Source organism: Diorhabda carinulata, chromosome X (assembly GCF_026250575.1).
Source record: "Diorhabda carinulata isolate Delta chromosome X, icDioCari1.1, whole genome shotgun sequence".
NCBI classification, from domain to species: Eukaryota; Metazoa; Arthropoda; class Insecta; order Coleoptera; family Chrysomelidae; genus Diorhabda; species Diorhabda carinulata.
The window spans coordinates 7,457,991-7,470,729 of NC_079472.1; the positions used below are offsets into that span (position 1 = coordinate 7,457,991).

At 31.3% G+C, this 12,739-nt stretch overlaps 1 protein-coding gene across 2 annotated transcripts in view; it reads left to right on the plus strand.

Annotated features, from left to right (window-relative positions):
* LOC130902747 (facilitated trehalose transporter Tret1-like) overlaps positions 1-12,739 on the plus strand; it is a 59,289-nt gene that overhangs the window by 13,951 nt on the left and 32,599 nt on the right. For both annotated transcript variants that reach the window (XM_057815012.1, XM_057815015.1), the window contains exon 3: positions 11,554-11,668. In XM_057815012.1, the coding sequence (XP_057670995.1) occupies positions 11,554-11,668 (115 nt within the window). The remainder of the gene's footprint in view (positions 1-11,553; positions 11,669-12,739) is intronic.

Sequence of the window (12,739 nt, forward strand, 5' to 3'; positions counted from 1 at the left end):
CTTAAAGAAAACTTATACTACATCACTTGAATGTCAGTACCGTGTCATGTCCATTCCTAGAATTTACCGATAAATTATTAATTTTTTTTGTCGTAACAAATGATTTAAACTAATTACCTTATAAATTCTAATGTTTATGATCAAACTGAGGAAAATTGATGCACTTGTTGTTTAATATCTTAAGTTACCATGTCAGTACCGTGTCATGTCCATTCCTAGAATTTACCGATAAATTATTAATTTTTTTTGTCGTAACAAATGATTTAAACTAATTACCTTATAAATTCTAATGTTTATGATCAAACTGAGGAAAATTGATGCACTTGTTGTTTAATATCTTAAGTTACCATGTCAGTACCGTGGATAAATGAGTCAGTACCGTGGAACTCAAAATCCGACATTTGTGTCTTGCTCGTGATACTTTGAAGTTGTAGTAAATTCCTCTTAGAGTTTTATTTTTACAGTAAAATAGATGAATAATATGCATAAAAAAGTTAGAAAAGTTAAATTTTAAAATCTTGAAATTTTGAATACAAAAAATCACAGTTAGAACGGAATCACCCAAATATATAATACAGACATTTTGCATTTTCTGAAAGAAAAGCTTTCGATGAGCAATATTTAATGGATATTTTGATCGTTTGAGCTGCTAGGGTTTGTCTTGAGTTAACTGTTACTCAGAACGAGTTTTCTTATGACCACTGAAGCTTTACATAGTAGAAATTGCATTAAAATTATAAAGAAATAGGATTTGTTAAATACGTCAAATAATCATAACAGATTTTTTATAAAATACTTGAGTGGATTTTAATCTGTAGATAATGACACTTCTGGAAATTCTCTGTAAATTTTCAAAATTGCCAATTTGCTGTTTGTATACCAATAACTATTTTCGGAGATCATTGACTACTCGATTTTGATCTTGATTTGCTGAGAAGGATTGAACAGCATAACGAATGGGAGAGTAATTGATAACGAGAAAAATTGTTATAAACATCCTTGGAGGAAATTACACGGAATATGCGGATTTAATCGATAACAGCCATGTTGTCACCCGGGGTGAATAACACTAATTGTTCCAATTGTGTTATTAATATTTATAGATGATGGATGTATGAAAGTTGAATAAATTTTCATATTATGTAGTATATCAATGGTAATAAATAGGTAGTTACAACAGTTCAAAACGTCGATAAATTTTAAAACTGTGTGACTTTAGTTGTGACCCTCTTAATTTATGGTACAAAACACATCAAAAATAAATATTAATTCAATTGAAACGTCAAATCTTCAATCCTCAATTAATGTGAAGCGACTCATACGATATTAATGTGAGGGTAGTTTTTGAAATAATTTAAAAATCTAGAATATTTTTTCTACACCTAATTTCCAGAACTTGGAGTTTTCCACAAAATCATGGATGAAATAAGATATTAAGATCGCTAGGACAATAAATAAGTTCATGGTGACGTGCGAAGAAGTTAACAAGAATCATGTGAAATCTTTTATAATTTATATCCAAACCCAAATCACATAGCAAGATCTACCTTAAGTTGATGGAAAAGTTTAACCAAACTTGTGCAATAAAAGATTCATCCCATTTAGGGTGTAGAAAAACTATGTCAGATTAAAACGAATCTTTAGATGTTTGTGTCATGATAGAAGACTATCCACACTTGAATACTAAATAAATATCCAGGGAATGTAACATTTTGCGAACACATGAGATAATTATATGGTCTGCTAAGATGTTCAAAACTTTTCTTTTACTCGAATATACTGGTTGTTCGTGATCTTTTTGGAATCTCGTCTATTACAATTTGTTTCTTTTCGATAGTTAAATTTCAATACCAATGTGATTGATACATCTCAAACTTCTTTATACCCGATTAACGGCCACGGTTTTACATACAGGTCTGCATAGATAGCGGGGTGGGCTCATTTCACGGGCGCTAAATTACCTAACACTGTGGCCGCCAGGTAAGCATTGTAATCAAGAGATGGTATCAAATTGTGTTAACCTAATAATAATATTTACATCTATATGTCATGAATGGTTATAAATAAAAGTAAGTAATACATAGCGTAATTATATAAAAGTAGGTAAATAAGTACAAATAATAATATTTGAAAAAATTCTGTCAAAATTTTCATCTCTACCCTGTAAACATGCCTTACTCACGTCCATCTCAAGCATCTCTATATAGCAGCGCCCCGCCATTTCAAACCATTAAAATCCGGCTATCCACTTAGGAATGCGGAGCACGACCTTTACCTACCTACTCCACTTCAGTGTTAATTGAGGGCTCAATATTTTACAAAGCAAAAAAATGCACAATCACTTGCCAATTGAAATAAAATCGATATCATCTTTTCCCGTATTCCGCAATAATGTGAGGACATAAAGACACCTACTGTCGAAGGAAATTGTCTGATGGAAGTCTTGACAGCTCTAGAAAAAAATTTTGTCATGCGGCTTATCGAATTTTGTGCTTTTCTGAAACAGCATGAAATTCTGTACCAACCCTGTAATTTTTGTGGTGCAGTGCAGTGGTTTTTGAGCTGAAATTCCTGGTTATGTTAATCTTATGATTGGTACAATATATTTAGAATGCAAAGGGTTGTAAATCGAAAATTATCCGTTTGAAAGATTACCAGAAGGAAGAGGATAAAAGTAGAAAAACCACTTCTAAATTAAGACTTATTAAACTTTTAAAAATGATTTTTCATTGCAGTCCATTTACTTAATTTACATGTATAATAGAAAGTAAATTCAAGTCATTTTTGGTCACTACTTTGTTGATGCTAAATAGATTTTACTATATGTACTTAGTCTAGTTGGATAAGGAATTTATTGTTCCATGAAACCCATCTCAACTGTCTCACATCTACTTTTTATTGTTAATACCTGAGTGATATGTTTCAATTTTAATACAAAACACGATCAATGAAAGGGCAAGAGTCAAGTAATTGAAAAGTATGAACCCGTTTCGGCTTGTCAATCTCTTCTACACCTATTTAATAAAATCGTATTTGCACTATCTGTCATTGAATATGGATCTTAAACAACGCTTGAATAATTAGTTTTGAAAAGTGTCAAAGAAACTCACAAAATATCAAAAATTCCTCATGATAATAATGTAGGTACTTTTGAGGACTGTTAAAAAGTGTATGAGCGATTCAAAATTGTAAATGAGTCATTTAAAGAGGAGGAACGGACAGGGTGAAACCTCAAATAGATGACAGTGTACAAAAATTGGAAAAAATTGTTTCCTAAAACAGGCGATTATCGTTTTTTCAAAGAAGAGACATAAAAAATAGATCAACATGTGTCATATAACACACCGTCTTATCTGTCGTATTTACCAGATTCAATGGATATCCCCGAAAATAGGAAACTGTTTTTACACTTTGTGAAAATGAGGACACGACAAGTTTGTTCTCAATAAAATAATTTACTGTATTCTCCTTATAACACTTGGTATTCTGAAAGTTTATAAATTTCTGATAAACAATATTCTTATTGGTATACGACCGGGTTTTATACCTACTACAGGTCAGAATAAGATTGTTTTGCCCCGCCATAACTATCTAATTCTATGGATCCTAATTTCTGGAAACTTCATGGGAAATGATACATTTAGATAATCGTATCTCAATTAAAATGAGTTATGAGTTTCTCCAAGTAGTAACTATTCGAATATATCCTACAGGAAATACTTGGAAACTGTGACAAACTTTGGGAATTGGTGGATGGAAACATAGAGTAGGATATACGATATAAATAAAGCTGAACAATAAATCGAATATAATAGAGAAGTGATTCTAGTTAAAAATTTTGAAATCAGAAAAAAGTTGGATTGATTAAGATGACAGTGAAAATATGAAATGATATATTTTTAATGTGATCTAGATTTTTCTAATAAAAATAGCTCAAAAAACAGTAAAGTAGTGATACTTCTATAACACAAATTAAAAACAAATATCAGGAACCAATATTCTACGTGAATATACTCAATAGCAGACCCTACACGATTAATAATAGTGATACTTCAATATTTCTGATACCTGTCATCAACAGAACGATAGTTTATCATCGATTTTATGATCAATTTTTTTTAGCAGAAGGTTTAAGAGTTAAAATATGTATATGTTATAGCAAGGAAAATAATCGATTTTCCATGATTTTCTGATTCCTGCCAATCAAACTATCAAGTTCAAAATGATCAGAAAAAAGACATTAAGAAGAAATGCTAATAGAAAATCGTATCGAGAAGTGAGATATGTAAGAACAAAAAAGAGAAAAAAAAAACTTAGAGGGTTGGTCTCGTTGGTCTCAATTCCAAAAACTACACAAAAAATTTAGAATGAATGGTCATTAAAATCAACAATGCAACTGTCAATAATTACAATGCACATATTCTTTAGCATTCAAATTATACGTAGAATTGTACACTTTTTTTTCTATTTCTTGGTCAAGGATTCTTTTTTTAATCCTCTGTTTTGCAATTCATTCAGGACAGTTTATTTTCTGAAAATCCTTAAACATTTAATAATTTTGATTCTTTATTGTCGAAACTGGAAAATTCGCGATATTGTAAATTCCTACTTTCGAATGTTTCAAAGATTTCAACTCCGTTATCCCTCAAGTTTCTGTTAAGCCTTAGCCCATTCAAAGATAATAATTTTATGTTAATATATTTAAGTAGTTCACTGATTGAATTTTCATTTGATTGGCAAATGTTAGTGGAAACAAAATGCTAAGAAATCGATTTTCGGGTGAGCACAAAAATGTTTTCAAATCGAATTCCTCGAGATATTGATTGCTAAAATATTATTTTCCAAATTGTTTATATGGTATCAAACATATCGATCACATCGAATACTTGTGGACCAATTATTCAATTTTTATTAACGCAGTTTTTCGGGTTTATTTATTTTAAAGAGAACTTACATTCATAAGGGAAAATGGAAGAAATTTGAAACATTAATACAGTAAAATCAAAGGTTTTTCATCATACGAATATATAAGTATTAAATTATAATTATGTACATTCGCTGTGTTGGAATTCTGATTTTGAAGACCTACTTCATGGACTAAGGGAGGATGCTTAAATATATGCGTCTCCTTGTTTCCGATATGATATCCCGCGCTCCTTCTTGTGATGTCTTCTCGAAAGCTTGAACAATACAACCCCTTCACTTTTGTACCTTGGACAATGAGATTCTTGAATGATGTTCATGGCTTGAGATAATTTGCCGTATACCAATGGTCGCTAATTGGTTTTCTTTCCCGTAGGATAAGACTGACATCCAATATCTTGTATTGCAAATGCAGAGAGTTTTGCTGTGCTGCATGACGGCCACGTGCAAAAACTGTCTCCAGTTAATCTGTTCATTATACTTTTGTTGAAACAATCGGAAACCGGAATTGGGGAGAGCGGTAGTGTATTTGTGACTACACTTTCTGTTAATCCGTTGGGCTTTCTATTTACCCGGACACGAGAATGTTCAAAGATCTACATCAGCTTCACATAATTACATAAATATTAAATCGTAATTGCTTTCATTTTCTGTGTTAGAATTGTGGTCGTGCTCTATTGAATGACAGTTCATGCGGTGCAATTCAGATATGAAGACCGATTTCGTGATTTAAGCTAAGAAACTGATATATATCTGTATCCTTAATTTCGACGTGTTCTTACACCTTTCTTCTCGAGATATCTCCTCAAACGGGAGCGCCGCTGAAAAATACGTGGAGTGGAGTTTCCTCTTCAAGTTTGCATTTGAACATTGAGTATCTTGCGTGATACTTATGGCTTGAGGTACTTTATTAAATACCAGTGGAGAATAGTTAACCCGACGAAAAGTTTTTTTCTTTCCAGTTGGATGAGAATGTCCTCCAGTACCTTGGATAGTCTTCTGCAGTAGGTTTCGCTGTGTCATATGAAGTATTCTCATTTCAAAAAATTATAATTTTCGATATTTCCACGAAATTATTGCTGTAGAACTTTAGTCTGATTGCAGTTTTCTTCGTATAGTATCGCGGCTAGCTCACGTTTGTTGAAATACAACACCATTGAATATACTTTTCTTGTCATAGCTTACTTCATAGGTTCTACATAGTTTTGACCGTAGTTTCTTTAAATTCTGTACCATTTCTTCTTGTCATGTTCACAGCTCAATCCGTTAAAATCAACGTCAATTCTTCCGCCGCCCGATTTCCATCTCGTCGATACTTTCTATCATTGCAAAAGTCTATAAACGCTCTCCATACAATTTTTTTAAGTTTATAATTTCATTAATATTCTTATCAGTATTACAACCAAATCGTAACATGAAACAATATATATTTGAAACGCCAAAATAAAAAAGAAACCAATATATATATCCTGGAAACATGATAAACTGAAAATAACCCTGTTTTTATTATAATGTTGTACTGATTGGTTGTCTGCAATCAGATGCCTTCAAATTAGTTGATATCATTGGATTTCTACTGGAGCAAAACATTTTTAGCTAAATACAATAGTATGCATTGATACTTTGTGATAATGCAAAATAAATGTTATTAATCGAAGATAAAGTTATCATCTAGCATCAATTACTATTGTTTAATATTATATAATTGAATCATCCGATAAAAAACTGATCTTCTATTGAAATTCCGTAGTACCTTGATTTTTTTTTCATTAAACAATAAGATGAATTCATCTTTTGAATGTAGAGATCAATATCGGTGTTATAATCTATACTTACATTATAGAATATACATTTAAAAACCAGTAATATTTTCGGGGTCAGATAAGTCAATTTTTTTTTAAACCGCAATGAAATATTTTGCAACTTCTCGATCGATAACATTATTAACATTATACTTATCTCAATTCAAATAACATCTCTACGTAATGAGTTGAAAATTCATCATTTTACAGTCGCGTCTAACTAGTCAAGCAAAATTATAGCGAAAATTCCAAACTTAAGGATAACAGAAAACGCCGAATAACGCGAAGAAAACAGAATAATGTACAGGATGTCAATTAGAAAACGGAGTTATACATTCCGGTCTCTATGAAAAATTTGAGAGCTTAGGAATCGCGATCGCTATTACAAGTTTGGTGTATTTGTCAAATTGAGGAGTGAATAAATTACAACATAAATTCAGGATGTTACGGTAAAAAAAATATTTTTCAAGAAACACTTGGAATAATTTTTGTTGAAATAAACCATTGAAAAACATATGAACGAAACATTTCGATACCTGATTAAAAATAACATGAGCTATATTGTATTAAATTCCATTCAAAAGCTCTTATTTCATTTACAAAGTAGCATCACTTCTATTCACACAAATTGTAAAATTTATCGGTGACTCATTTGCATAGATACATTTAAATAAATTTTATTCAGTATTAGAATGGATAGTACGTAAAATCGGTTTGAACAGAACAGGAAAATTAAAAACAAGGACAACGCAACTAACAGGGGTTTAATGAGGTACTATGGAGAAGAACGAAGAATATCTACTTCTATCTATCCATATCTATCGCTTTAAAAATTATTGTTTATATATGCTAACCTGAAGCACGTCACCTGAATTAATTCCAAAAAAAGTCGCACATCATTAAATGGCCAGTCTTAATCCGTGCGAGACATATATTATGTGGTCATAACTTGTGGTAGAGATTGGCGATTGTTGACAATTCAAAAACGCTCTTTTGAATACAGTTTTCTGAATAGATGCATTTTAATGAGTAATATTGAATATGTCTCCACTGACATAGTGGCCTGCTGGCTTAAGCTCTGACAATAGTTTTATCAATATGACTTGTATTTCATGTAGTCTAATATATCTCTCTTCAAATTCCGAATTATCTTTTTTCGTGATATAGAGTATTGTATTTAGGATTTTCTTTATGTTGGTTTCTTTGATACGGTTCTATTTCTAAGTAATGTCAGTTCATACCAGCTGCAGATTTTCAAATTTTTAATTTCTTAACATTATAGTTTCACCGTACCAGTATCCAGGTATTATTACTTATTTGCAAAAGGCTTATAGATTCATATACAACGATTCTATTTCATTCAATCCAAATCGCCATTTACGGAATATATTTTTTTTTTCTAAATGTTATAGATCAGTAAGGGTATTTTTTTGTCGCCAATACTGTTCAATATGTAGTTTGAGCAGATATTTAACCAAACGTTATGCAGATGACACGGTTATCATTGCAGACAATCCAGAAGCCCTTTAACGCCTAATCAACCAAGTTGTAGAAGTGGGAGTTCAACTAGGCATGAAAATGAACGTAATAGAAATAAAAGTAATGGCTATAACCAGACTTCCAAACCCACAACTGAACATAAACATCTATAACACCGCAATAGAGAAACTTGAGAAATTTAAATATCTTGGCAGCTGCATAACGACAAATGCAGACCCTGACGTCGAAGTAAAATCACGTATAGAACAAGCTAGAGCCATATTCCTAAAGGTGAAAAACTTATTATGTAACGCAACCTTGAACTTAAACTTAAGATACCGTTTTATGAATGCACACAGTTCTCTTGTGTGGAGCAGAAACATGGACATTGAAAGTGGATACCATGAACAGACTCGAGGCTTTTGAAATGTGGATCTTTCTTAGACTACTAAAAATATCATATACCTAACGATGAAGTGCTTAGACGTATGGGAAAGGAAAGAGAGTTACTTATAAAGAGAAGAAAGGCCGCTTATGTGGGCCACATATACCGTAACAACAAGTATGATATACTGAAATTGCAAACAACATTCATGGTTAAAAAACATACACGATTGGACTGGTATGAGTACATCATTTTCAATTCATACCTCTCAGGACCGAAATATGTATGCCAAAATTGTCGCCAACCTTCATTGAATGGAGAAGAAGGAGAAGGTAGATCAGTAAATAGATCAGGTATTATTTTGCAAATGGTTCAGATTCTCTACCGGTTTTCTCATTAACACTCATTCTTATTGAAGAGAAAGAATATTGCACAAAACCAATTACTACAGAACACTGAAAGGAATAGTAAATTAGGATACATCTATGCAAATAAGTCGATGATAAATTTTACGATTACTGTAAAATGAAGGGCTACTACTTAATTGTGAATAAAATCAGAGCATTCAAAGAGATTTTGATGAAATACAGCTCCATTTATTTGTTATGCAATTATCAAAATTAGGAAAAGATTATGTTTATAGGTTTTTCAATGAGTGCCTTGAGTGCCTTAACAAAAAATCAAATTTCTCTTGAGAAAATGCGTTTTTGTTGAAGCATTCTGAATTTATGTTGACCGGTGTAATTTATTCACTCCGTCGAACAAAGCATCGCTCGCTTGTTCTAATCCCCATCAGGAGACTGTGAGCACGCGCTTTTTAGATTTTCACGAAGTTTACGAGCTAGTTTTGCATATCTGTTCGAAGAAATATACGTCTTGTACTGTATAACATAATCTTTTTGAATTTTTGTTTGAAAGTTGAATAGGAATTACGACGGGAACTAAAAAATTGCAAAATTGGAATGTCGATTTTGAGTGAACTAATAGTGGGATGTATCTGCCTGTAGCAATATAATATTCCCTTTCCTTGGAAACAATCAGTTTAGGAAATGATTCAGCTATCAAAATCTTAAATGTTATACTGTTCTTAATCTTTTTAAAGTCTAATTATGCAAATGAGGAGTTCGACTACTCATTTTGCAGATATTTCAAATTTTTGCAAATAACACCTGATTATTTCTAGGTTATCCTTAATATTTTCTGCTTTTTTCTGACTTTCCATAGTGACTTTTCAATGGTAATTTTCGGAAATCGGTTTTTTAGTATCAATCAATCTTCTCATTAATAATTTCTTCCAGTACATTTAACAACTGCCTAGAAAAAAACATATTAAAATATGTCTGATGTAATGAGCTAAATACCTAAAAATATGTTTTCCACTGAACTAAAAGAGGTTGGTAAATACTAAATATTTAAAATCATTGTCATTCAGTTCCATAAATGTTTTAACATTGGTATCCTATATGCTTCTCATCATTGTCTTTATTTTTTTTCTTATTTAAAATCTCATATTTTTTTCTGTGATCATTTACCTGTTATGTATATTTCACATAATATGCCACATACAAAGTAATCTTCTGACTTTTCTTCTTCTCACTTAATCTTGGTTCAAAAATTGTAGTAGTATCTACTATCTATCATAGAATTTTATGCCTTAATTGATCCTCCTAGTCCAATTTCAAGAACCTTTACTCATCAATTCATTGTTATGCTCCACATGTGTTTCACACTAACCGAATATACCAATGCGTCCAGTAGTGTCTATACCCAGTCACCTTTCTACCAATTATCCAAATACCTTACCAAAAGTTTATGAAAAATAACCAAAAATCTTTTTTTACATAAAAGATTCATTTATGCTCAAGCAGTTTCTAGATACAGTACATATTCCTGACAATTACAAAATTATATCTCTAGACGTTGTCAGACAAAGGTTGTCTAAATGTACACAAATATTCCTAATGATCTTATAACACACGTATTCAAAAATAGATGGGATTCAATCAAACAACATACATCACTCAGGTATGAGGAGTTTCTAGAAAGTATTATACTTATTCAAACTAATAATAATTTCCAATGTAACAACTTTTTCCAACAACTAAACGGATGTTGAATGGGAACTCCAACTTCTTCAAGTCCGGCGTAAATTGTTATAGAATATCTAGAAGGGAATATATTGGATGATATGGATATTGATGTAGTGTTTTTCAAAAGATTCGTTGACGACTGTTTAGCGGTAATTTCTACTAACAAATGTCCTCACAAAAGTTTAGTTAAAGCAAATCTGAACACCTTGAAAACTTATGTGCAGCATTTTTTAGGTCAGAAAAGCATGTTGCCGAATCATTCCTTACCACGAGGCGAAACAATCAATGTACATGTTTACTGTGAGACCATTAAGAAATTGTGTCGTACCGAGGATTAGAAGTTGTTTTTTTTTTCACGATAGTATCCGATATCACACCTAAAATCTTCCCTTGATGATAAATACTATAACCAAACGGATCTTACTCTGTGGATACATCTCGTATTATTCATAATAATTACCGTTGAATGAGATGAAGAAACTTTTCTAGCATCTCCATCTATTTCACGACAGAAAACAGGAGAACGTTTTTTTCTCTCTTATTCTCTACTAATATACGGAATAAACGAAGTGACATCTCGAACTTAATAAACTCATTTTGTTAACAGTTAAATTCAATTTGAAATTCATTTTTTCGTTTCAGGAAAACAGTTCATTTGAATTCTAAATCTGAATCAGCTTCCTTATTTAATTTCTGGAAATTGTTTGCTCCATTACTTGAAACGAGGTTGAAAATAAGAAAGAATATTATAAAGCGAAATTGACGTTTCTTACTATGTTATAACTTATAACTTTTAAATAGCGGCAAAGTTGGATTGAATTTAATTTTAGCTTAAGTCCAATTTGAATAATATATTTTTCCATTTCTTGTATAGGCCTATTCATGATGAGGAAGAAGAAGAGGAAATTGATAATCTAGAAAATTTAATTGTTAGTTCCAAATCTTTGAGCGCTTACGAACAGGATTCTTTCAAATGCCTATTACCACAAGTAAGTTGTTAAATTATATTCATTAAGACAGCTTTACTCCAACCTTTACAAGAATCTCAAGTGCTAATATTAAATTACCTTTGATTTCAGAACTGTTGATGATTTATCAATCAAAAAGACTATTGTAAAATCTTTACCACTTTAAAAATAGACTATGGGACATTTGTGGTCAAAATATGATTTTCTATTTGAGAACGCATGTTGAAATTATGTAGAATCACATGGAAATTTATCGCCAAAGCTAGATAGATACCATAAAAACGAACAAATGCCTAAAGATGTCCAAGAAATCCATAGAAAAATGGATGGAAATTATTTAAAAATTACTTACTTAATCCTTATGTCTATCTACCCTTATGGATGTGAAATGTGAGGTTGAGTTTCTTTCTTCCAAAGTTTTTTCCATTTCTTTCGGTTCTTTCTTTGTTGTAGTACCTCGTAGCATAGCATATTCTCTCGGTTCTCAGTCAATTTGTCAATTCTCGCTCTTATTGTTCTGGGGTCTAATATTCTTATGATCTTTTTCTTGCTCATTTAACATGACCGAATAATCTTAGTTTATTTTCTTTTATTTATTGTTATGAACTCGTTCACAACATGGGCCGTGAAGTCGGTTTTGTCTTGTTATAATGGATCTCTAAAATTTGACGAATTGGCGGCGCCTTTGATATACCTTTTTTATAAACAGCGGCGAGCTGTTTAAATTATTTTTTAGAATTAATTACTAGGAAGGTCTTTTTATTTATTGTTTTGATTCTTCATTTTCTAAAATTTTCTAGAAATTCGATTTGGGTATATAAACGGGTTTGTTTAGCGGAGTTAGTTAGTTTATATTAAGAAGTCATAGTGAACGGAACGAAATATAAAATCAACCAGTGAATTTAAATAAATTAAATAAGTTAAAGACAGTGTTAATGAATTTACTCCACCGCTAGAAATAGTATAAATAAATAAGAGAAACATTACAGTATTTAATATTTCTCTGTATGTTAGAAAGAATGTTTTTGTCGTGTTGAATAGTTTTCCTATGTATGTTGCTCTTTATGTTATTACTTTGTCTAATATTTCATT